This window comes from Ylistrum balloti, unplaced genomic scaffold (assembly GCF_031769215.1).
Source record: "Ylistrum balloti isolate Yb309-2 unplaced genomic scaffold, AGI_CSIRO_Ybal_v1 Utg370206, whole genome shotgun sequence".
Classification (NCBI taxonomy): Eukaryota; Metazoa; Mollusca; class Bivalvia; order Pectinida; family Pectinidae; genus Ylistrum; species Ylistrum balloti.
Window position 1 is genome coordinate 820,603 of NW_026782178.1, and position 26,584 is coordinate 847,186.

At 35.8% G+C, this 26,584-nt stretch overlaps 2 protein-coding genes across 2 annotated transcripts; one reads left to right on the top strand and one right to left on the bottom strand.

The window, feature by feature from the left end:
* The first annotated feature begins 3,918 nt into the window (after window positions 1-3,918).
* LOC132551554 (galactoside alpha-(1,2)-fucosyltransferase 2-like) lies at window positions 3,919-13,438 on the top strand. The gene is made up of 2 exons (XM_060215706.1): window positions 3,919-4,087; window positions 12,165-13,438. Exons 1-2 carry the CDS (start codon window positions 3,919-3,921, stop codon window positions 13,436-13,438), a joined length of 1,443 nt encoding a protein of 480 aa, XP_060071689.1.
* A 10,740-nt stretch (window positions 13,439-24,178) lies between these two features.
* LOC132551546 (galactoside alpha-(1,2)-fucosyltransferase 2-like) lies at window positions 24,179-26,350 on the bottom strand. The gene is made up of 2 exons (XM_060215699.1): window positions 26,335-26,350; window positions 24,179-25,401 (listed from the first exon to the last, which is right to left on the bottom strand). The coding sequence occupies exons 1-2, from the start codon at window positions 26,348-26,350 to the stop codon at window positions 24,179-24,181; spliced, it is 1,239 nt and encodes a 412-aa protein (XP_060071682.1).
* Window positions 26,351-26,584: the final 234 nt, after the last annotated feature.

Genomic DNA, 26,584 nt, shown 5'->3' on the forward strand with positions numbered 1-26,584 from the left:
ACCTGTGCACCGAAATTCAGATATATGCAGTTAGCCTACACTCCATCAAAAGCCGACCAACCTTGAATAGTTAACTTTGGAACGTTATGATAACAAGGATATTCTAACTGATAGGATTTTTTCCATGGCACACAGGTATGTATTTCGCTATTCTGCAATTAGAATGATTGTGTCCATCTGTTGACAGACGACAAATTTCTATTTCTGCGGGGAAAATGACATCTCTTCTAACATATTTTTCAAATAAAACCTTTTTCCCATGGGATTTGTTACAAACACCGTGGGTAAAAAGGTTTGAATGAAACAAGCGTGTTTTCTTTCGAAATTATAAAAAAATATTCACATTTTATATAATAAGAAATAAATGTTTGACCCTAGTTTGTTTAGATACAGAGATAACCTCCTACACAGGCGCTGGTCGATTTCTCATACCTTGGACACTTCTACCTACACTAATCTGACATAAAAGTGGGTTTCCCATTCATTACAACTATATGACGTGTTCTATTTGGTAGCAAATTATTTTTTCGGACTGTCTTCCGTAATGTCGGCATAGGTGCTGCCAACGCTTCAAATTTTAGGCCGTTGGTATCACTGACGAGTCCTAGAAGGATGAAACAGCTGTATAATGCAGTTTAATTCATTGTTTGGCTCTACTGTATCTCAATCTAAACTATGAAAAAGGTGCTATTTACTTGTGTGCCTTCTGTACAATCTTAAAGTTTGTATGTGGTAGACACTGCTGGTGGACATTAAGTCCCCGAGGTTTGTATGTGGTAGACACTGCTGGTGGACATTAAGTCCCCGAGGTTTGTATGTGGTAGACACTGCTGGTGGACATTAAGTCCCCGAGGTTGCCGTTATCTGTTTGCTACGTTTAAATTCACTTGAATATTACGGAAAGTTGCTATTCACTTGTGTGTCTTTTGTACAATTTTCCAGCTAATGTTATTTTTTCTTTTAACATTTTCATGTTATAGTACCATCAATGGCAATACAATATATAGGCCTACTCTTGATTCTTCATCTTTTAGATTAAAAATGTCCAAATGGTTTATATGTTGAGTGAACTGAACAAATGCTAAAACACGCGTCAATAACATGTTTCTGCACCATCTTTTTCATAAACTATAATTTTTCTACCTTCTTGAAAATATTTTGATTGATTGATTTATTTATCTAAATTACTTATTTTTAATCAAATTGGTATTGCTATATTTATATATAGATTTTGAATCGTGGAAAGATTTTTCGAACTACTCGCGTTTAAGTATCAATGTCATATCTGGCTTTTTGTCGTCCTAGGTAACATGAAAGACCTGGGAAAAACCGAAAGATTCCGTAAATATTATGTCAACATGATGTCAAGATGTAACTTTTCTAAACGAGAATTTATGAATTATCAATATGGTCTTTAATATAAGGAATATACAATGTCAATTCACCAAATGCGTAAACTGGCTTGTTTTATGTACGATTGAAAATAGTTTATATGCAAGACAGTTTTGCTTACATAGATATCGGCCCTTGATGTATATGATATGACTTTAAAGTCACTATTTGTTCTGTATTTCCAATTTGTGGCGTAAATCATTCTGAAAGCAAGAAAATGGGTACTCTGCAAGTATCCGACTCACAACACAAGCCTCTAAATGTGCAAACTTTGACCTTGTCATAAAATCATCGTACTAAGCTTATTCAAACAAAGCTATGATAAACGCGATAACAGTGTTTGTTTTGGGAGTGGATGATTTTGTAGAAAACAACCGGGTGGTAAACGCTGTCGTCAAAAACCGTTGGACAGTGTTAGTTATAAGACATTTTACTGAAATATAAAATAATTAATTTTTCTTTTTTTCTTCATACAAAATGCTGCAATCTGATTGTTCTAAAAAAATTCATACCTCTATGAAAAAAAAAAAAAAAACACGCCTCCTCTTCGCCGGAACTGCGTGTTTAACTTCTGCCAAAAACAGTTTTAAGTAAAACAATGAACTTTTCCATCCAGTATTCCTCGCTTGGGTGAGCTATGAAAGATGGCCGACGTCTTCCCGCTGATCCGATCAGCTGACACGCACGCGCTCATTTGCATATTCAGTTCATGGTTATTGCGCATATATAAAGTGCCACTATTAAATTCGTTTAAAATTTCCTTTTACGTTTTATTTTAAACTCGATGGATTTAAAATTAATTATAAGCGTTGGTGTCATTTTTTTTTGTAGTTTCATAGGGATATGAAAAAAATTGTTTGCAAACTGTATGAATCCGTGTAGCGTAGCGTATATACAACCACAATAAGTTTAGTATACATATATGCTAGTATAGCAAATTATTAAAAATCGACATGATATACACTATTATAGTGTAAATTACAAGACAACAAGGTTGATTAAGAAAAATATTATGTGAAGATATTTATTACAAACAAAGGGTTAGAAACTATGCTGCAAGTTATCAATACATACAACGTTATGCAAATTAAAGGTTAGACTAAATCAGTAAGTTAATTCCTATCAATAGATTATGATACATAAAACCAGAGAACCAAGCAATACAATAAAAGCAAGTGAAACGGTTGGTTGCCACATCTGTCTTTCATTCCTGGGGACGTAATGATTCCAAAGTTAAGAGATTGTGCAAATATTCAGAAGCTATATTGGTAAAAGATAGATTAGTTCTTGCTGAAAGCTCCAAAACTGACGTTGTGTAATTTTCTTCAATAAAATGGCTCTAACTTGTATCTTTTCCATGTTCATTGCGGAATTTTATAAACAAAAATGCCATTCCATGGGAAAATAATAATAAAAAAAAGTATTTAAAAACAAATCTAAGAATTTACCCAAGCTAGTTCGTGGAAATTGTCAAGTATACTTAAAGTCGCACTGTATTTGCAAAATAAGAATGAATATTGGCTGTGATTGAAATCCCACATTTAATCCTTCATTCGCATACATCAATATATATTCCTTTCGATATAAGTAACAACAGTATTAGCATTTGCAGAAAAAAATACGCCAACTGTGTATCATATTTTGACAATTTTGAAGAAAATGCAAAAGTTTGGAATTTAAATAGATTCTTACTTAAAACAAATCACATAAATATATGCAACATATTCATGAAACCATGAATATTACAATAATAGACATATTGATTAGTAAGGTTTTTAAATCATTACATTTAAACAAAAGGTAAAATAAAATTAGCATGTAGTATATAACAAAATGCATATGCCTAATTTAAATTACGAACAGAAGAAAAATGTACACTGAAACCCATGAAAAAATACAGGGAGAACAAGACCGCATGTTCCAGAAGGATAAGCGTCCTCTGGTTTATTGCCGACTAGTATCAAAGACGTCGTAAATTCATACCGCAAAAGGAAATAGAATACACCACAACATGGTCGTTTTGACGGCTATATTCAATATATGCACGTATCCTCGGTACTGTACTGTGGACAGGATAGAGCTTCCTCCGAAGTGACGGGAAAACACAAGGCCGAGACACAGTATAAGAAAATCCCGATAATTGTCGAGTTTCACGATCCCGACTATTTGACTTTTTGAACCCCGAGTAAGGAGAGTTCCATTCGAAAACGAGGCGCAGAGTGTCAAAACTTCCCTTTCAACATGGCCTCAAATGTAAATATGCGCGATATTGATATAGAAGATGTAACCCTGGTAAAATACTAGCCGCAATATACTACGTTGCTAGAGAGAACTTCTCTTTAGCTCGACTGGTTGAGCGTCAGACTAGTAAGTCAGGGGTCCCGGGTTCGATTCCTAGCGGAGGCATTGAGATGAAAAATGACATCTGTTACAAAGACATCGGTATATTGAGCGTTGTGGTTTTTAAAGACATATCGAAGAGCATCGTGAAAGGTTAAAGGGTAATAAGGAAATGCTGGTTGCAAGATGTATCTCTCTCTGAAGTCCCGTTTATTTGATGTGCCAATATGGGTGAATACTGAAAAAGATGGCCACGACCCGTTTGCCGATTTCAGAAGTTCGAAGGACATCACTTATGACATGCTTTACGCATCTGTTAAAGGTCGTGTGGTGTCCGATGATTTGAGAAGACTATGTGAGTGTAATTTTCATCAACTTTATGACTTTTTAGTTGTGAGGACACAAAAGTTAGACAACGTCGAAATGAAGGGTTCGTGTTACAAAAAACTCCAGTCGTACACCTATTTTATTGAAGGAAATGTTTCCTCGGTTGAAGTCGAAAGGGGTCGTGGAAATACCTGGGTAAAATGCAAGGTGTTAGCATCCATGCTATCCACTTAACGGCTTTAAGATGTACAACGTCAACTCAGGGTACTGTTGGATAAGAGCTGTCAAACGGGTTGTCAACACCTCGCGCCTCGTTTTCAGTTTTTAACCGGAGAAGTTTTTCAAAGGGGGATAATACGAAGTTAGAATGTGAAACGGGTCTATTAAGCTGTTATTAGTCCAAACTATACATTGACATTGTGAAAATGTGCTGATTCACCGTTACGTTGGTCCACTTTCGGCTATATAACATCTAGAGCAAAGGATTGCGTTGGTAGTATAATAGAAAAGGTGTGCTAATCAATCCTAAATCAATACCAGTTTCAGCTTTACTAACTATAGTTAAAATCTGAAGGCTGTCAGCATGGTGGAATTAGGGTTGTGGGGTACCAAGACACCTGTACAACACATGATTCAACCATTCCCAATATGCATTTAGCTCAATGTGGTGTTTTATTTTCGTTTTCGCTCTATGTTCAGAGGTACCAGGTATATGTTTTATAATATTATCGATGAATGAAACGTTTATCTCTACACACACGGTACCTGCTTGTTGGCTGGTGTGGTGGATAGGCGGTTCAGTGGCGCAGTGGTAACGAATTCCCATTTCATCAAGACGTCCGGGGTTCGATTACCGGAAAGGACGTGAAAAGACCACGTGGGCTTTCCCCAGATGCTCCGGTTTCCTCACACAGTAAGACTTCTCACGCGCTTCCATCCAGGCAAAACTGTCGTGTAATCTTAGAATATGTAGTTGTTTCGTTTTCGGCAGGAGGTTTAACGCCACAGCTTTAAAACAGCTGGATGGCGAACACCTCGCGTAAACTTAGCTGTTTATTCTTTCATGCAGGTAAATACAAGGTGGAGTCGAGGCTGGTTTATTATAAATGGGGCTTTCAGATGATGACGTTACAATAAAGGATGCCGCTTAGGATATTGATAATAACCTATTGGTACAACTATTACGCCCTTGTTTGAGAACTTATTAAAGGTAAAAAAGTGTCTACATTCCATAGGTATCATGCATCATGAGTGGACGAGTCGTTCGTTCTGTGCGATAAAAACCAAAAATAAGATAAGTGTTTGAGCACTGCTCACTTTCGAGCACTGGTAAGTTTAGTGTAGTCATGCCATTGACCGATGTGAGAACAAGGTTAACAACAATGGAATCAACATCCTATCACGCATAAAACATGCCCAACTTCATCTACACTAGTCTTCCGTATTTTTGTCTACACCAGTCATCTACACTAGCCTTCCGTACTGTTGTTTACACCAGTCATCTACACTAGCCTTCCGTACTGTTGTCTACACCAGTCATCTACACTAGCCTTCCTTACTGTTGTCTACACCAGTCATCTACACTAGTCTTCCGTACTGTTGTCTACACCAGTCATCTACACTAGCCTTCCTTACTGTTGTCTACACCAGTCATCTACACTAGTCTTCCGTACTGTTGTCTACACCAGTCATCTACACTAGCCTTCCGTACTGTTGTCTACACCAGTCATCTACACTAGTCTTCCGTACAGTTGTCTACACCAGTCATCTACACTAGTCTTCCGTACTGTTGTCTACACCAGTCATCTACACTAGCCTTCCGTACTGTTGTCTACACCAGTCATCTACACTAGTCTTCCGTACAGTTGTCTACACCAGTCATCTACACTAGCCTTCCTTACTGTTGTCTACACCAGTCATCTACAGTAGTCTTCCGTACTGTTGTCTACACCAGTCATCTACACTAGTCTTCCGTATTTTTGTCTACACCAGTCATCTACACTAGCCTTCCGTACTGTTGTTTACACCAGTCATCTACACCAGTATTCCGTACTGTTGTCTACACCAGTCATCTACACTAGTCTTCCGTACTGTTGTCTACACCAGTCATCTACACCAGTATTCCGTACTGTTGTCTACACCAGTCATCTACACCAGTATTCCGTACTGTTGTCTACACCAGTCATCTACACCAGTATTCCGTACTGTTGTCTACACCAGTCATCTACACTAGCCTTCCGTACTGTTGTCTACACCAGTCATCTACACTAGCCTTCCTTACTGTTGTCTACACCAGTCATCTACACTAGTCTTCCGTACTGTTGTCTACACCAGTCATCTACACTAGTCTTCCGTACTGTTGTCTACACCAGTCATCTACACTAGCCTTCCGTACTGTTGTCTACACCAGTCATCTACACTAGCCTTCCGTACTGTTGTCTACACCAGTCATCTACACTAGTCTTCCGTACTGTTGTCTACACCAGTCATCTACACTAGCCTTCCGTACTGTTGTTTACACCAGTCATCTACACTAGCCTTCCTTACTGTTGTCTACACCAGTCATCTACAGTAGTCTTCCGTACTGTTGTCTACACCAGTCATCTACACTAGTCTTCCGTACTGTTGTCTACACCAGTCATCTACACTAGCCTTCCTTACTGTTGTCTACACCAGTCATCTACACTAGTCTTCCGTACTGTTGTCTACACCAGTCATCTACACTAGCCTTCGGTGCTGTTGTTTACACCAGTCATCTACACCAGTATTCCGTACTGTTGTTTACACCAGTCATCTACACTAGTCTTCCGTACTGTTGTCTACACCAGTCATCTACACCAGTATTCCGTACTGTTGTCTACACCAGTCATCTACACCAGTATTCCGTACTGTTGTCTACACCAGTCATCTACACTACGTACTGTTGTCTACACCAGTCATCTACACTAGCCTTCCGTACTGTTGTCTACACCAGTCATCTACACTAGCCTTCCGTAATGTTGTCTACACCAGTCATCTACACAAGACTTCCGTACTGTTGTCTACACCAGTCATCTACACTAGCCTTCCGTACTGTTGTCTACACCAGTCATCTACACCAGTCTTCCGTACTGTTGTCTACACCAGTCATCTACACTAGCCTTCCGTACTGTTGTTTACACCAGTCATCTACACTAGCCTTCCTTACTGTTGTTTACACCAGTCATCTACACAAGTCTTCCGTACTGTTGTCTACACCAGTCATCTACACTAGCCTTCCGTACTGTTGTCTACACCAGTCATCTACACTAGTCTTCCGTACTGTTGTCTACACCAGTCATCTACACTAGCCTTCGGTGCTGTTGTTTACACCAGTCATCTACACAAGTCTTCCGTACTGTTGTCTACACCAGTCATCTACACTAGCCTTCCGTACTGTTGTTTACACCAGTCATCTACACTAGCCTTCCGTATTGTTGTCTACACCAGTCATCTACACCAGTATTCCGTACTGTTGTCTACACCAGTCATCTACACTAGCCTTCCGTACTGTTGTCTACACCAGTCATCTACACTAGCCTTCCGTACTGTTGTCTACACCAGTCATCTACACTAGTCTTCCGTACTGTTGTCTACACCAGTCATCTACACTAGCCTTCCGTACTGTTGTTTACACCAGTCATCTACACTAGCCTTCCTTACTGTTGTTTACACCAGTCATCTACACAAGTCTTCCGTACTGTTGTCTACACCAGTCATCTACACTAGCCTTCCGTACTGTTGTCTACACCAGTCATCTACACTAGTCTTCCGTACTGTTGTCTACACCAGTCATCTACACTAGCCTTCCGTACTGTTGTCTACACTAGTAATCATATACCAGTCATCTGCAATAGTTGTCCGTACTCTAATTTACCTTACTTATTCTTTCTTACTACAATCTACACTTGTCATCACACCAATCATATTCGCTTGTGTCGTCTACACCGGTTGATGTTACGTTACATTTTAGACAAAGTATAAAGCATGCAAATATTGATATGCACAGCACAACGTACTTGTGATTTCTAATTATCTTAGATATAGAGTGTGTTCTTTGGATATAGTAAGTACAAATGCTGCATTGATACGGATGTTTTTACTTCATCGTGCAATAAAAGGTTCTTTTATGGTTAAGTTTTAAAATGCCAAAAGTGGCTAGAAACATACCCGTTGCACAACCGAATGGATTTGCGCATTTCGAATGGATCCTGCAGAAAAAGAGGTTGGCGTATAACCGCCTGATTCGACCCAAATGTGACAACAATAAAATTGGAAAATGATTATTTTATTTCGATGAATTTGTATCATTCTATCTCAGATACCCAAATTGTAGTACAGTAAAAACATGTTCCATATTTAGACATGCTGACTCTGAGTGCACGTTTTTAAACCTACTAAGGCGTTGAACTGGAATAGGTACTCTATCAGGGTAAAGCGCATACTTCTTATGATATACATATGGAAATGCTTGAGAAATAGTAGACAATAACTATTACTGATTTTACCCGTAGGATGAATACACGCTTTCGTTTATTTAGCTGCATTTGGAAAATAATTGAACGCTAGTAATAGTAACGAGTGGCTCTATGTGGCGATTTTTCCGGACACAGGTAAATCCCACATGAAAAGACTTGGGCAGATCAGATGTTGAACTGGACATAATGAACGTTTGAGGGCCAAACTAAACCGAGCAGGTAGAAGCATTAAGCAGTTTGATTCAATGGCGATATCTGAATACGCAGAGACTTCCTCGTATAATTACAGAACTTATTCAGAATGTATTCGCGTCCTGTGTATAGTCTAGTTTTTGAACAGGTTGGTATACGGTTGAGGTACACCGGGGACAAGGTATGTAGCTGTATTGATATAGGAGCCATTACGATCCGCTTCAGTGCGTACCACAGCTCATGGGGAAAAAATTCGTCGGCCTTTGTGTTATTTGTACAAGTATTACCGAAATTTCTTGTCGTGTGCTTAGTTTTTGTACACTAGGAGCCGAGGTATAGCAAGGTATAGATTCAGGTGAGTGCCACGACATTTACCTGAGAACAAAACGGCCAATTTCACTGATTCTGATCGGAACTGTATGTCCATATATAATCCAGAGTCGTCATTCTTAATGGAATTTTCATATACCAAACTGCAATAGAGTAAATGTTAGATTTATTATGAACAAATCTGGAAGATAATGAAAAAATCTGTCAGTTACAGGTAACACATCTATTTACCTGCATACGTAAATACTTTATTTATATAACTGGCTGTATTAGGTAGTGTGTGAAAGCAGCTGTAGTTAAGTATGTGCATTGATGATTGTATGGAGTACTACACTAGTGGATTTAAACACCAATCTACATATAATCTCGTGCTTTGATCTGATATAGGACACGTAAGTCATACATATCAATTAACTTCTGATAACGTGAATGTACATGCATACCTATAATCAATTCTTTCATGAACAAGTTTTCAGAATCAAAAAAAACTTTGAATTCTGAAATTGTCATTTTTAGTTAAATTTATTTCCATACTGTGAAAATTTTTAAAGACAGACATACATGTATATAAGGCAAGCCTAATTTTTTAGATTTGTAGAAGATATCATATAATCATTGTGACATATGTATATTTGTATATTAGCCGAACCTGTATTTTGAGATTTATGTGAATTCACTTATACTCATTGTCATATGTAATTAAACCTGTACTTGACGGATGCTGGTGAGGTTTTTTGTGAGTTAATTTGTGTGACTTCAGTTTGATAATACTGTCCGTTTTTGTGAGCTTTGATGCATCAACTACAAGGTGGCTAACGTTCAGATCAATATTAAATTCAACAGAAAAAGGGAACGGAACGTTATGATATATATTATAGAGATGTTCCCTCTCGACAGTAGACAGCATACCAACAGACTTCGGAACCACGCCACAAACCCGGCCAGTGTTGTCGCAAAACTGCCAATGTATCGGATCACCAACCACTGCCGAGAATTTATCGGACCCTTACCTTTCATCTTCAACGAGGAACTCTACAAACCCCGAGACAACGGGGTGACACTTTCCACACACACAAACATAAATCAGAACAACGACGTCAAACTACTTGTCGCTGAAGTGCTCGGAAGGCGTCTGGTTCCAAACCGTTAAAAATGCTGATATACTGCCTCCTTTGCTGCCGTTCACAGACTACGTCATATAACAATAGGTAGGAGGAGACAGTCCAAACTAGAACCACTTCTTAACAGAGGGACAACGGAAAATAAACCATCTGGTAACTTTGCACAGAAAACCGGAAAGAAGAATACTGCATACGCACCCCAACATCTACATCATCATTCTCAGCTTAAAATCACACAGAATGTGAATGACAGGAGACACTATTCAACCCCGGACGAACAGATACGTCAACGTCGATAACCACCGACCACCCTGAATGACTCGTTATCAGACTTCAAATATCAATCTGATGTCCCACGCCATTTCAACATCACAGCTTCGGAATCATGCATCGACTGTTTCGTGTTAGACTTAATGGTTTGCTATTTATGTTTTAGTAATTACCTGATGTCTGTCGTTTTGTGTATTATCATTGACTGTAACATCATGTCTACAAAAACAGGTGACATTACTATATAGATAGTTGAAACAGGCTATGACTAAGCTTCAAAGGATTTCTTACATTAACAACTTCCTTTCAATTTTCCAGAGTTGGTGTTCATGGAATGAGCCGTACTGCCTACATCCGCTGTTTCCTCGCGGATGGATTTAAATGGGAGTGTGTCCACATGACTTGGCCAAATTTGGCGTAGCGTGAATTCAGTGTCAGGTAAACATAGTCTGAACACATACGTATTTTTCGGTAGTATGTGTGATTAGTGTTTTTAATAATACCTTCTGTATATAATAGATTGCTAAAAACTTTGACCAGCAACTTTTATCTGTCTTTGCCATCGTCAAACTACAACTTATATTTGAAGACACGGAACACGTCTCCGTAAACGCATATTTCAACATTTGTATAAGTTACCTTTCGTTAGTTGTTCTTTATTAACCAGCAGATTTAATGCAGTGGTAGTTTCATAAATATGTTGGTTATATTAATATTAATTCCACAATACTACAGTAACATGGTCAAAACTACTATTGTGTACAATGACTTGTTCTTTACTAAGAAGTGATATCATATAATGTCGCCATGGGATGTTACACAATATCATGAGTACTATATGGTGTTATTGGTTATTATATAATGTCGTCAGTGGTTATTAAGCAATGCCCTAAGTGGGCGGTATATTCTATATGTCGTCAATGGATGATGGTCACTGTACAATGTCGTCGAGATCAGAAGGGGAGTTCGCAATCAGCGTGTATTGGTAAAGCATCCGGCAATGCCGGTAATGTATATATAGTTGACTTGATCATGTGATATATAGTTTATATAAAGTTTTTTTCTTATTGAAGATCCGATGATGATGATGATGATAAACAGACAGAAACTATTACGTCAGAATCTTCTGCGATGTGAGTATTTGAGCCCCATATAATTATCTCAATACAAAAGTACCATCCCTGCATGGTCGGTGATTGTCCCAAAATGACGAGTATCTCTCTTACAATGTTGGTTAATAAAGCTCTCGCGTCTTTTTTAAAAAAAAAATCTAAATGAGTCATGTCACGTTCTCATAGGAGAGGCATGTTAACATTAGCGAAACTGCCAGACATGCCAATGAGAACCGATAAAATCAGGACTGCTATAATATTTTTTACCTGATCTTCACCAGTTTTAATTCTTTATTTGACTCTTTAGTATCTTATTTAAATTCATATTAAAAGGTAACATTCACTTGTGTGTATTTTGTACAATCTTCCATCTCCCGAAACGCGTGTTTACAAATATCATAAGGTAGTAGATCATATCTCAGATGCATAAAGGTATATCATGTGTTTTTGGTATAAGGTACGTTTAATCATCAACATGAATATGAACAAACAGATCGTATTTAAGTGTCGATTGACATTTATCCTTGTGTTTGCTTTGATTATTAAGTTCCTACCTCCGATTAAACGTTTTGTTTTTGTTTCAGGGTTTGTGTTCTTTTTGGTATGCAGTGCATGTATGTGGTTCCTTGCTGTTCGCTTGATTCCGATAACAGTGGAAAACAGCGATGAGAAAAGCAGTTGGCGTTTGAGACTTTTCAAAGTAAACAACACAATATCTCTTTCTTTCAGATCACCAACTGTAAAAACATTTCTAGACGAAGTCCAGAATAGCTCGTCAAAATCTTACTTATTTACGACTGTTTTACAAGGAAACAATACAGATGTAAACAACAACTTGCCGAAGCATTCCACTAAAAATGTGATAAACAGGGCAATCACATCAAGAGCTAACACGACTCTGATTATATTACGAGGAGCGAATACGACCAAGATTACCAATGCAGTTCAAATGGATACCACGTCCAACTCATATAGTGACGTCATGCCAACTCAGAAACCGCCTTCAGATATCGTTCCTCTGAAATCCGCCAATTATAGTGTGTGTGCCATTTTAATGGGAGGCCTTGGTAATCAAATGTTCCAGTTCGCGACTTCGTATGGGCTAGCTGCCCAGAAAAGAATGTCTGTAGCCATTGATAAAACAGCCTATTTGACAAAGGTTTTCAAACTGGACATTGACCAGACGGAAAACTACACTAATATTTGCAAAACATTCGTCGGTAGGGGAGAAAAATTGAACTGTGGATATGATGAAAGAATGACTGCCTTTACATCAAAAAACAATTATAGAGTAGGAGCATATCTACAGTCATGGAAATATTTCTACAACGCGTCTGCGTCTCTTCGCAAACAATTCGTGTTTCATGATAAAATTACGGAAACGAAAAATAAAGTAATTGATTCAGTGTTAAAGAAATATAGTTTTGCATCTCGTTTTAATGTGACTTTGGTAGGTGTTCATATAAGACGCGGGGATTTAGTCAATCACAAGTTTGGATATAGGGTAGCCAGTGAAAGTTACCTCCAAAAATCTGTCGACTATTTTCAGGCGAAGCGACTCAAAAACATCATATATATAATTTGTTCTAATGATGTTAAATGGTCAAAAGCTTATATGCCGAAAGGAATCCGTTCGGAATATGTGGAGGGAAATTCTCCTGAGATAGATATGGCTATTCTTGGTTCGTGTGATCACATGATTAGCACTGTCGGTACGTTTAGCTGGTGGTCAGCTTGGTTGACCGGTGGGGAAGTCACTTTCTACAAATGGCCGGCTAAAGAAGGATCGGCACTGCGGAAACAGTTCAGCAAAGACTATGTGGATTATTTCCATCCTGGATGGATTGGGTTTTCCTAGTCTTCGTTTAAAAAAAGAAAATCAAAAGTTATTGTAACTGTGCGAAGTTACACTTTGTTATTGTATCTATGAGTGAATGACTATATTTCTTTTGTCTGTGTTGTTTACTTGTATGTATTTACATATACTGTTGTCCAGATGAGGCAGCTTATTTCTAGCCACTTTACCTGTGCAGTCGAAGCGGGTGCCTGTTCTATTTATAGCGTATGCTGGTCGAGATATTTTGCGAAAAGTGTCTGTTTGCGTTGTGCAGTATATATTGTATTGTGTAAGAGAGTATGTGATTCAAGTGGCCACTTGGTGAGTAGTGATCCTGTGCTTTGTCAGAAAGTGCCTGACCCAAACTACTGTAGGGTTGTAATCAGTCCCAAGTGATGAAAAATAATGCAATAACTGATTTCACACCTTATAATGTGTTGATTATAATTCCAAATAATTGAAAGTCGTGGGATAAAAAAATTGAGATAGGTCGTTTTGAAATCAGCAACCATTTGAACAACATCATGAAATTTATCATTGCAAATTAACAGGAAATTTTATTTACACTTAATATGTTCCACGTCAAAGTTAAGTTTCATACCAGTTAAACAGCAACTGCATCCTATTTTCTCCCTTGGACACATCAATGTTGTTCTTACTCATGTTTTTAGAAACTATTTATGGTTTAGACTTGCATGGGTTTGGACAAACTGTGCCTTTAGCAACATCTGCTGTAGAAAATTCCCTGATTTGTTAAAACAAGTGGCACTGCCGTGCAATATCAAGTTCTTTCCGTTCAGTGGGTGCAGGAAGTACACCGGCCACAGGGAGAATGTGCTTGTTTCGCAGTAGCGTAAGGAGATAACAGGGTTTCCTTACAAGTGACAACTCCTGGTCCAATGATACTGGCACAAAGATGATATTTGCTGATGTATTTCAGTGGTCTGAAAAATACCTTAATTCAGGTGTGTTTTGCAGTTACTAAACACAACAGGTTTTCAACATCATTGACTAGTTGTATGTTGTGCATAGTTTTGCTTGCCTACAAAACTATATCAGCTGTCTTTAATATATATATTCAAATGACTTTGTATACATGTATCTTTCTGACCTATAACTCGACTTAGTAATATCTAATTGTAAACTTATTGAGACTTACAAACCAGTTACCATGATAGGAAAATGTGTTTTTAATGATTAACACGTGCTTGCAATAATTTGGATTAAGACATGAATGGTACCCATGTCATTGTTTCAGCTTTGAAATTTTTACATCTCATTTCCCAGCCTCTCTGGTTCAAATTTGGTAAGGCCAGCTACCATAATAGTGTACTGTATTCTTCTGTGTAATCATAAAAAATGGGTTTTTTTATGAAAATATACAGCTTATAACCTTTCAAACTCCAGGATATAGTATCATAACATAATCAAATGTATTAAATGTTTTCATTGATATAAATGATTTTTAAACAAAAGGGGAATAACTAAAACAAAAAAAAGGAAAAATCAAATGTTTATTACACTAAAAAGTCAACATTGCTAAAAAAAACTGAAGGTTCTGAAGTATTTCATAATTTGTTAATTAACGGAAAGAAAACTCTCAATAGCAAAGAGACAAGAAAACGGTGAGCAAGAACATTTTGATTTTATTAATGAAAACTGGTTTAACATATAAGCATCGCCTTTACAAATCATACTAAAACTATATTGTCTTTCGCCATATTTTGACTACAAACTCATTTATTTTTAAAAGTTTAAACGATAGATAGTCCTCTCTGCAATCATTGTAATTCTGAAAGGCAAATTCTAGTATATTTAATTTGAAGACTTTTTACCAATTTTTACAGTCTATATATATTACCAAAGACTTTATTAATACACTTACTGTTACCATTGAAACAGATCAACCTCATCACAAATTCATGTTTTCCTGAATCAATGCTCTGAAACCATTCAAGATAACTGATCAAAACGTTTACACTTATTAAGCTAGTAGTATCTCTTGCTATCATGGGGGAAGTTCACTATTTATATACTTTTTCTGTTACCATGGAAACAGATAGACCAAATAACAAAGTTCAGTTTATTTTTTCGACAAGTTCTCTTAAACCGATTAAGGTAATTATCCGTTACTCAAAACTTTGTACAAGCATCAAGCTAGTGCTCTAGGAGAAGTTCTCAGTTTCGATACATGTACTTTGTTTGGAACAATTAAAGATTACAAATAGAAATTAAACTTGTTGTGATATTAACATATATTTATATTGAAAATGTGGTGAATTTTCCGTGCCCAGTAAATATAGAAAAAAATTAAAACACTGGAAAACACATGATGTAAAACATAAGCGCTTTCATTTCTTCTTCAGATATTTACATATTTAAATAAAATAAATAAAAACATGACGTCACTATTGAACGGTATTCATGACGTCACAATCCGTATCTATGTAAATATGTAAAATATCTGAAAGCGCTTATGTTTTACATCATGTGTTTTCCAGTGTTTTAACTTTTTTCTATAAATACATATGATTTGTGTCTTTCTTTTAAACGACGGGGCGCGAGATAATGTCACGTTTTGCGTTATCTTTTCGTTTTCTTCTTTGTCTGCCTTCATATTGTATGATTGTATGTGCATGAATTATTTACATATGGAAACTCCATTATTTCAACTTATAAAAATCACAATTGTTGTAAACTGTGGGAGGAAACCCCTATCCCTTTTGATAATCGAACCCCGGACGGCTAGGTGAAAGTCAAGTCTGTTACAACTGTGCCACCCAACCACAGCCTGATCATGATAATGCATTGTTTTTTGGAAGAAGGAGAAAAATAAGGTCAAAGATTGAATATATGTGAAAAAGCCCGTTTTGTTGGCCAACAATTTCTAGTTTTTATTTGGTTTTATATCCCTCAAAGTGTTTCTTATTAAATATTCTGCTTAAGTATGCTTTAATATTAAGTTTTCATTATTATCAAGTGGAAATTTTCTCAGAAATTTTATTCAGCTCGTATATTTGTCAAATGATGCGTGTTTTGGGACTTTAAATAGATATAGGTCAGCTTAAAATAATGTGGCCTTCGAAAGTGTTATTTGTGCAAGTATACCAACACTGCAGTTTCATCCATTTGAAAAAATAAATATATACATTAAAATAATAAAGGAATGAAAAAAACTTTACTATCTACAATTTTTCCCTTTTTTTGTTTGTTTAGTTGTTTGTTCTCTTATTTATATTATTCATTTGTAATTATTTTCGATCTAAAATGAATTCCAACGAAATATCTAGGACTTTTGTCTTTTTTTATATTTAAATATTTCTCTCGAGTATAACTCTGGAAGTCTTGGGAAGATTTCAACTAAACATTGCATGAATAATCACCACAAATTTTCAATCCGTGAATTTTTGAGTTTAAGGACCCGAAATTAAAAACTTTCAGCTGTTTCTTGATCTTTAAAAAAACTTCCTGGTAAGGTGAATATTGCAAAAAATAAAGCACAGAAATCTCCTTTTTTAAAATAAAAAGTATCCTTGAAAATTTATCTATCAAAACTTCAGGTCTTTAAAAAGGGTTTAATATAAGAAACTGATCAAATAAAAGATTTTTGAACCTTTTCATTTTTTTGTTGCTTTGCAGTTTAAAGCTCGTTACATGAAATGAAGTCTTTGTGTACGTGTACAATTTGTATATGTGCGGTGAGTGAGAGCCCTCTTGCATGAAGACATATATTGTATACATACGTGCTTTTGTTGACATCTAATAAATTTGTTATAAAAGAAAAAAATGAAAAGCATTTTCACACGAATTTTATTCTTAATATCTATGTATCATACCCTTACGTTGTAATGAAGACAGAAGGTTGTCACGAAAATGATAGAGAAAGTCTGTTATTTCGGAAAATTATGAGAATACTATATGGAAATGAACTATTTCTTGTTACACATATTCTGACACCTGTACCGAAAAAGTAGTGCAACAACAAATTCATTTTTTTGCTTTTATTCTTCATTTCTAAAATTAAACTTTACAAAGAATTGATGTTCCTGTGCACAATTAAAATAAAATATGTAGAGTAATTACACATGAAAAATCTTTTCAAAAAATCTATCCATGTGTAGAGTTAAGAGATGATGTGAAAAGAGAAAATATTAGAGCGACGGAGGACATTGAGAAAACGTGTAAACCGCATCACAGGAAAAATATCAGAGCAATGAAGAAAAGGTAAAAATGAAAATAAATACATCAAAGAGAAAATAGGAGTTGGGTGATCACAAAAAGATTGTACTTAAGATACTCAAGTGAGATACAGTTGAGCGAAACAAGTGATCAAATGAAAAGTCGAAATCTGGAATTAGATAAATCTAGTAATTTTCATACATTAGAGAACTTTAGGGAAGTGTCAAGTACATGTGTATTTTCTGAACCGTGCCATGATTGGAATGAAATGAAAGGTGACAAGAAGATAACGACAAACCTTGACTTCAGTTCACAAGCAGTGTCTACCACCTGCTATCTTAAAAATTGTACAAAGACACACAAATGAATGGCATCTTTTCATACTTTAGAGTGAGATACATTACTTAAAAATAGAGTTAAAATTCAGAAAAAAAGTGTTGTAATTATCAAGTTTTCAAAAGTTATTAAGGGAAAAAATCAAGTGATACGCAATGCGATATTAGAGGAAGTTCGGGAACACACAATAGAAGAGAGTGATGTTACACAAATGGACTGGATATAAAACGCAGAGACACTTCATGATGGAGATTATGAACAAAATGATTCGGTACAAAACACAGAGACTCTTGATGATGGCGTTGGTAATGCACTACACGCTATGCCACTGGATACATGTCTTTAACATTTATTCAACAAATTTGACGGAGGATGCAAGATGTCTAAATCAGAGCTTATTAGTAACATCATTGACTGTTTATACAGAGTCGAGGAACATCACATACTCGTAGTTTATTGTGGTTGATAATGCCCCTCATTTAGACAAAAATGATGGTGCTGATGTAATTTACTTTGTTGACAAATATGTTACTTGTAAAACGCAGGCGGAAAGGGAAGCAGAAATGCATGAAATTCTTGAATGATGGAAATGTATGTAACGGCAAAAGGCAATCTTGAACTCAATTTAGGAGCACATAGGATGAAAATAAAATGAAAATGGAACGATAGAAAATATGTTCAATTATCTCAGTTTGACAACAAAGCATTTGTGAGCAGGCAGGTAATACCATTACGAAAAAGACAAATGTGGTGTTTAAGAGAGATGCAAGTGAAGCTTGGACAAATTAGTGCAATCACCATTTACTCCGTTGTTTGAATGCAAACATGGGTATCAAGTTTATTATCGCCGTATGTGCTTGTGTTGTATACGTAGTTTTATACATTTCCAAGGCAGAAAGGGAAATTTCAAATACTTGATCATGGCTCAAACTGACAAAGCTGTTTGTGTGGGTACGTTTTTGCACCAGGTCAGGCGTACGTGGCATTGAGTTATGCAACTTCTTTACATGGACTTTAAATCATGAATTTTGACTTTACAAAGAATTGATGTTCCTGTGCACAATTAAAATAAAATATGTAGAGTAATTACACATGAAAAATCTTTTCAAAAAATCTATCCATGTGTAGAGTTAAGAGATGATGTGAAAAGAGAAAATATTAGAGCGACGGAGGACATTGAGAAAACGTGTAAACCGCATCACAGGAAAAATATCAGAGCAATGAAGAAAAGGTAAAAATGAAAATAAATACATCAAAGAGAAAATACTTTGGTTCGGCAAAAATTGTAAATGGAGACAAGTTTACAATGTGAACATCAACAGATTTTGTTTCAATACCAACACACTATATCTTCCTGAGTATTTCTCAGATAAGTTAATTCTATCGATATAAGTAGATATTGTTCTCTTCGTATTTTCGGTGGAAGTTGCGTATATTTGGGCTTTAAATCTTCCTATAGTTTTATCTCCTTATACCCGATATTTCCTTCTAAGTTTCATTTTTTGCCATCTTTTTAACCATGAAGGATGTAAGAAAATCAAAAGAGCTGGATGACACAAATGTGGCATATTTCTCCATTCATTTGGTAAGAACAATCTTGAACAAAACTGTGTCTTTTTTCTGTAATTCCATAAAGTTTAGTGTTCCCAGCATGTTAATATTTTGTTTTCTCGACTTTTACAGCTCGGCAATTCAGTTGTTCAATGTGTATGAATATAAAACAGGTGTAACGTGTTTTGGGGTACCACTACATAAGCTTCTGCTCCTGTGCAGTCCTTAGGTGGATCTGACCACCTCGTTATATAGTGTTTTAATACTCGGGTGGTAGTCTTATTGAGATTTCCCTTATCTAGGATAAGGTATTTACTATTGGAACGTTTATGGAATGTCTTCTTCAGTGCCCTTTCATACAGCAACTCTTCTCATCACATTCTGCTCAGCCTCAAACCCATTGGGAGAGTCCAGTATATCACACGACGAAACCATTCGTCACACAACACGTGGTGCAAACGTATAATCAACGTTTTCAAGCTCTTTAATAACGTAAGCCATGTCTCGTACGCGTTTGTAAAGGTATCGTCTATAAAGAGACCTAAATAGAACATCAGAAACAAATTACTACCTTTATTGACAATAAGACACGTATGAAAGATTAATCAAGTGGTCTTATTCATTATTCGCTGTGTTTTGTTTATAAAACTGGGATGGGTAGTTAGCCTTGATCTTATTATATATATAAACAAACCAAACAATATCGCCTCAATGACAAGCCCTTGGTTCCCTCTCAACATCGATAAAACATTGGACTACATTGTATGTATATCAACAAAGAATTGTTTACCAAGTCAACCTTGGAAAACAAATAGCAGTTGATATTTGAACCAGAGGTTACCGGTCTGTAATCTATGTAAAAGTAAATGAAAGCACGGTTATGCTTTGAAAGCCATTCTAAAGTCAAATCATCATCTGATTACCACAAAGCTGAATTGTTAACAGATTTTGTTCCTGATCCTTTCCACCAAACTCTACGAAGATATTGTCAAACATTCAACAATCTTCTTTTTTTCCTGAGTGCGCTTCATTCTAAATTTTTGGTCCAGTATAGTTCACAGCCGTATATTGATATCTTCGGACGAAAATGATGGAGTTGTACAGACGAAATACAAAATCTACATCGATATGTTAATCATACGATCGAGAAATTTTAAAATCTTGTTCGTACGACTTAATCTTTTTTTTCCCTCGAAAATATTTATTTTCGGTAAAAAGTAAGCGCTTGTTATTGAGAAAGTGTGGTTCTCTGGAATAGTCCTGACTCGGATTTATACTTCCAAGGATTCCAACATTGATTTGTGAACAGCATGGTTGGCAGTAGTGTGAAGCGTTTCCACGCTGTTCGGACCTCTCCAGTTCATATTTTTATTGTTTGAACTTTATAATTATTCTCTTTGAATCACGTTGTTTAAAAAACAGTCAAAGAAGGCGTCCAATCAGAATTTATTTGTTTGGGTTGAGTCCGATAACCTATTAAACTCTAATTAATTCAAAAGCTCTTCACTACAAGAATTCTTTTTAAAAACAACACGAGGCGTAATCTCAATCAAAGCATGCAGTCTCAATGAAAGATGCCACCATTCAAAATGGTACCCAAGGAGACAGCATCATCAACCTTATAATGTCAAGAGTCAAACGTCACTTTAATGGTCTCCATTAGAGATCTAATGCTGTCAAAATATATTTTGCAATTCAGTAAGTCATCCATGAAAGCAACTGTATTAAGAACACGTACATATTTGCATCAAGTGAATACGCATTAGAACTATACTACCGAATATACATTAAAAACATGCAAGCCAAGTGTTGACATTTTATCTGCTAGCAATGTCGATCCAGTTTTCAATCCAGTTTTATCAGTAATAAAATACCGACGCCCCAATATAATCCCGTCATGTCAATCTTGATCAATCCAATAAATAGCGTCACGTTCTAAAATGAAAACAATATTAAGGAGACTTGACGTTACGTAAAACACAAGTAATGTTTGCACACATTTAGTGATGTTACTTCATATTTGTGTACCGGGCATTTTGCAATGGGATGTAAATTTCGTGTTGCGCGAAAGAGAACTCCTCCATATATAGAGTATGAAAAAATACGTCTCAGTGTCCATAATATCGGGAAGAGATGAGAGGGGATGGTTTACGCATTTTGAAAGCGATTGTAACGAAAGTAGAATTCCTTTAGCTGTCATGACCATTAGTTTTTCTAGCTAACAATTTCAGTTGACGTAAAATATATCGACACATGGCCAGACTCCAATAGTGACTATAATGCCGAGAGTGAGATCGGATTGGACGATTGTATCCCTACTGGATTCTCGGACTGGAAAGAGGGACGTCCAGTCGAGGAATTATTAGTGTTAGCGGAAGCAATATATATTTTAAAATATGAACTAAAGAAAGAATAGAAAGTTATAACCGTTTACATTATTAGAGAGACTACTCGAACACGACCTATTCCTTGGTTTTATGTTTGAAATCAGGCGGGCGATACAGGCAAACTGGGTTGCTGCATACAAGGATTTTATGAATGACCGATAAATATATATATATATATATATCATTGTTCATCATAATGTTACAAAAATGTCAAAAAGTTTATATATTAAGACTGTAAACATGCATGATGTATGCGTTATGTAATAATACTATCCAATTAAAAAAGCTCACTTGGCTTTTCATAGATATCTCTTGCATCTTGGTCTCTAGCATCCATTAATTTTTTATTATTTATTTTTCGCATTTCATCGTTAACGGTTCTCTTCTCCCATATAATTCATCTATACAAGTAAAGACTTGTTAGATGGTTTAATGTCCAAGCCTACTACTAAACGTTTCTTCAAGATTGTAGTACATATTTATATTTGCAAGGAAAACATAATCGTACAAGAAAACTTTTGTTTCAATATTTTTTATTGCCTTCGTTGTTCCCACGTCACATATTGTTGGATCGAATGATCACAGCTGTGACAAATACTGTAAAAATAATAATGAAACTGAACGTCTAACAAATAAATAACATCCTAAACATGATAAGGACACATTAAAGAGATCAATAACTTTGTAAATCAATTAACAGTTATAAAAGTTGTCATCATTTAATTACTGGACTAGTTCTAGAGAATCTTCAAGTATTACACATAATTTGTTTAAAACAACGCTGTCATCGAGAAAACGAGACACAGGCACCAAGTTTGTAAGAAATAAATCAATGTATTCACATGGTGACCCGAATGTGTCTCCTTTTCCATTCTTTACTGTGATATCACTTCGTACAATTCCTGCGTATCTTTAAATTATATTGTAATTAAAATGACAAAATAGAACGTTAATGATTACAAGGAATATTTTATCATTGGCAAACTTGTGTGCAGAAAAATAGGTTGATATTCAATTATAACACACCAATGAAACAGAATTCGTTCGCACGTAAAGATGATATGTTACAGAATGAATCTACAAAGAAATATAATTATTATGTTCAATTTTCTTAATTTGATCTTAGATAAAATTTTATTCTTCAAATTTAAGATAGATGGAAATCAAAAAATAAAAAGCGACAGTTTCGTCAATTAATCTGAAGCACGAGGATCAGGACATCCAAATACCAACAAACATTAAGTACTAAAATACCACGATGGCCACCGCAGCGAAAGAGATGGCGTACATTTATTCTTCGGTAGCAAAATATGTATTTCACACAATACTAAACATACGTGATTAGGCGATCAATTTTATCGACATTCCGTTTTTATTTCAAATTGAGTTCATTCAATTTTAACTCATTATCATTTCATCAACCTCTTGGCCTCTTATGTAAAATCTCATTGTAATACATCATATATCAGAACAAAATATCAACTCTACAAATATTTAATCTTCAGATGTAAAGACAAAGCAATATTATGCATATTCATTGCTAGTAAATAATCTTTGTATATATATGTATATAAACCTTATTAATGTTATAACAAGCTTTGAGCGATAGGTCTTACAGTGGAGGAAACCGGAGAACCCGGGGAAAGCCCACGTGGTCGGACATGCGAAAGGCGAGTATGTTACCACTGCGCAACCCGATCACTCTTTGTACCTAAATTCAGCTAAACATGAAGATGGTTTCTCCCAAGACTCTCTTCAATAATCTCACTAACGAACTATTCATAAACATAGATTCATGCTCAATTTTTTTTCTAAAAAGTATTATTGTATGTATAAGCTGTTTTCGTTTCTTTCTAACATTGATAAATAACATACCGAAAGAATAATGACAAAGGTAACATCACTTGCATGATACACTTAAAATAATATGACCTGGAATGTAAAATACATGAAAACTTCGTCCTTCGTCTCAGCAAACAAAATTTTATGGAGTTATATTGTAAATGATGGTTATGTTTTAGTGTCCACCATGTGATTTAGCTAGTTGTCAAATTTTGTGAAAACATGGCTTATCCGTTTTCAGCGACGGATCTAAACTGTGAAATGTTGATTATACCGACATCGCCACCAGGAAAGTAACACCGTTGACTAGCTACCGGGACATTCGTCACAGAAGAGACAATAAATGGTAATTTGCTCAACAATTGACCCTTTCCCGAATAACTGCTGATCATAAGATATTAATTTTGCACTTCTAGAACCTAATTTCGCTTATCATACACCGATTCTTATTTACCACATCTACATTTTATGAAAATCCTATCCATCCCGGGTGGAAATAGTCTCTGTAATCTTTACTGAACTGTTTCCGTAGCCCAGATCCTTCTTTAGCCGGCCACTGGTAGAAAGTGACTTCCCCACCGGTCAGCCAAGCTGCCCACCAGCTAAACGTACCGACAGTGCTGATCATGTGATCACATGAACCAAGAATAGCCAAGTCTACTGCAGCGGAATTGCCCTTTATGTATTCCAAACGGACACCTTTCGGTATATGTGCCTGTGTCCACTTCATGTCATTGGAACAGGTAAGAAACACTGGATTTTTGAATTCTTTTGATCGAAAATAGTCAATTGCTTTTGTAAGGTAATCTTCACTAGCAACCATATAACCAAATCTGTGATTTACGAAATCTCCTCTCCTCACATGAATACCTATAAAAGTCACGTTTGAACGCGACGTGAAATTATGTCTTTTTAATATTGAATCTATCACTTTATTCTTACTTTCAACAATATCATCCTGAAATACGAACTGTTTCCGGAGAGCACTGGAAGCGTTATAAAAGTACTTCCATGACTGAAGATATGTTCCTAACCTGTAATTATTATTTGGTGGAAAGGAAGCCATTTTCTCATCATATCCACAATTTAGTCGTTCTCCTCTACCCACGTATGTTTTACAAAGAGCTTTATTATTGTCTTTCAGATTGATGTCAAGTTTGAAAACTTTTGTTAAATAATCCGTTTTCCCAACTGTTACAGACATTCCTTTTCTGGCAGCTAATCCGAATATTGCGGCGAACATGAACATTTGGTTGCCAAGGCCTCCAATAAAGTTAGTGCATAAGCTGTAGTTGGCAAATCTTAAAGGAGAAATGTTTGTAGGAGGGTTTTCTGTTGGCATGACATTGCGTTTACTAGATGACGTTGCATTTTTTGGTATATTTGTAATGTGAGTGACTGGCGTTGACGCCACAGGTTTTGAAGTTGTTGGTTCTGTCTTAACTATAGAAGGGAATGTCGTTGTCATGAAAACCCTTGTCAAGATATTTTCATCTTTGTCCATACTACTCTGTGTAGCTTGAAATAAAGGTGGCTTTGGATTATTTACTTTTAATGAAGGTAATGATCTCAGAAAGGTTATATTTTTTCGAATAATGTACTTCAACATCGACGTTTGCAAGTGTTCTGGACCGAAATTCATTCCTATGTACATCACCACACCGCATGCAACGAGGCAATAACTGAAATCTGAAAGCAAAAGAACAAAGTTTATGTGACAACTGCAATCTGAAGAGTAATAACAAGCGAAACGGTCCAAGGAGTCTAGATTGAACTTCTGGTTGAGATAATGTTGATGTAACCATTCCTGACATCTCATCACAAGGGTTATTGCATTAGCTTATCATAGTTTTTTGATATATATATAATGGTATTTTAGTTATTTATGATTTTAATCAAAACTTTGTGTCGTTAATTTCATCAGAATAGACCTTCTATATATCAAATGTAACTGACAACCGACGTCATTGTGACTAAAAGCGTTTTACTAGTAGCATTTCCTTTCTGTGAATACGGTTTTTCCGATTGTCATATGACGACAAAACAAATACCACAAAAGATGACATGAAAATCATTTAGTTGTCTATTATCAGGGGCATTATGTTTCTGAGACATCCCCCCTCCTGGAAATCCTATTCGTGATTGCTGTCTATACTGTGTCCACTGACTACATTTTCAACGTATTTCACTTTCATGTAAGCTCATTGATTTTATATCAAAAGAGATAAACATATAGACACAAAACAAGAGACACAAACATACAAGCCAATATCATTTATATGTAAAAACAATTTCAACACAGAATATCGATATTCGGTTCCGATTCATATGGAAAGAATGTATTCTAAAGATATCTTAATTACACGCTTGCGAATCATTTATAGTTAGTAGCAAAAACCACATTAGAATTTTACATAAACGCGCCGTCTTTTTGAATGATTTTTGTCGAACTTTCATTGTAATCTTTTACAATCATCTAGTAAATGTCGACACACTAGACATGAGAATAATTAATTGCTTTGCTATGTCTTACTAAATATGTCTTAAACAATTCACATACTGGTTAGGGTTAAGGTTAGAGTTGCTGAAAATGTTAAAATATTGAAATACATCCATACTTACGTCGTTTGTGATTCATAGCTTGATATTAAGTTTTTGCTGTCCCCGTGTTCAGTAATCTGCAACAAAGATTTAAAGATAAGATCCAACATAAAATAGAAACGTTATGTTGTGAAGTGATTTTCATATAGGCATACTGTCAAAAGAAGTTTCTTTTATCAAATCAAGAACCCTTACTACCGTTGTTTGCTGTGGACCATGAATCTTTAATGTGTCCCCTATAACTAACTGTACATCAAAACAACTATAATAG

Coding starts and splice junctions, on each gene's coding strand:
- LOC132551554 (XM_060215706.1), top strand. CDS start 3,919: ATGTATCTCTCTCTGAAGTCCCGTTTATTTGATGTGCCAATATGGGTG. Junction 4,088..12,164: donor CGATGATTTGAGAAGACTAT/GTGAGTGTAATT, acceptor TTTTTGTTTCAG/GGTTTGTGTTCTTTTTGGTA.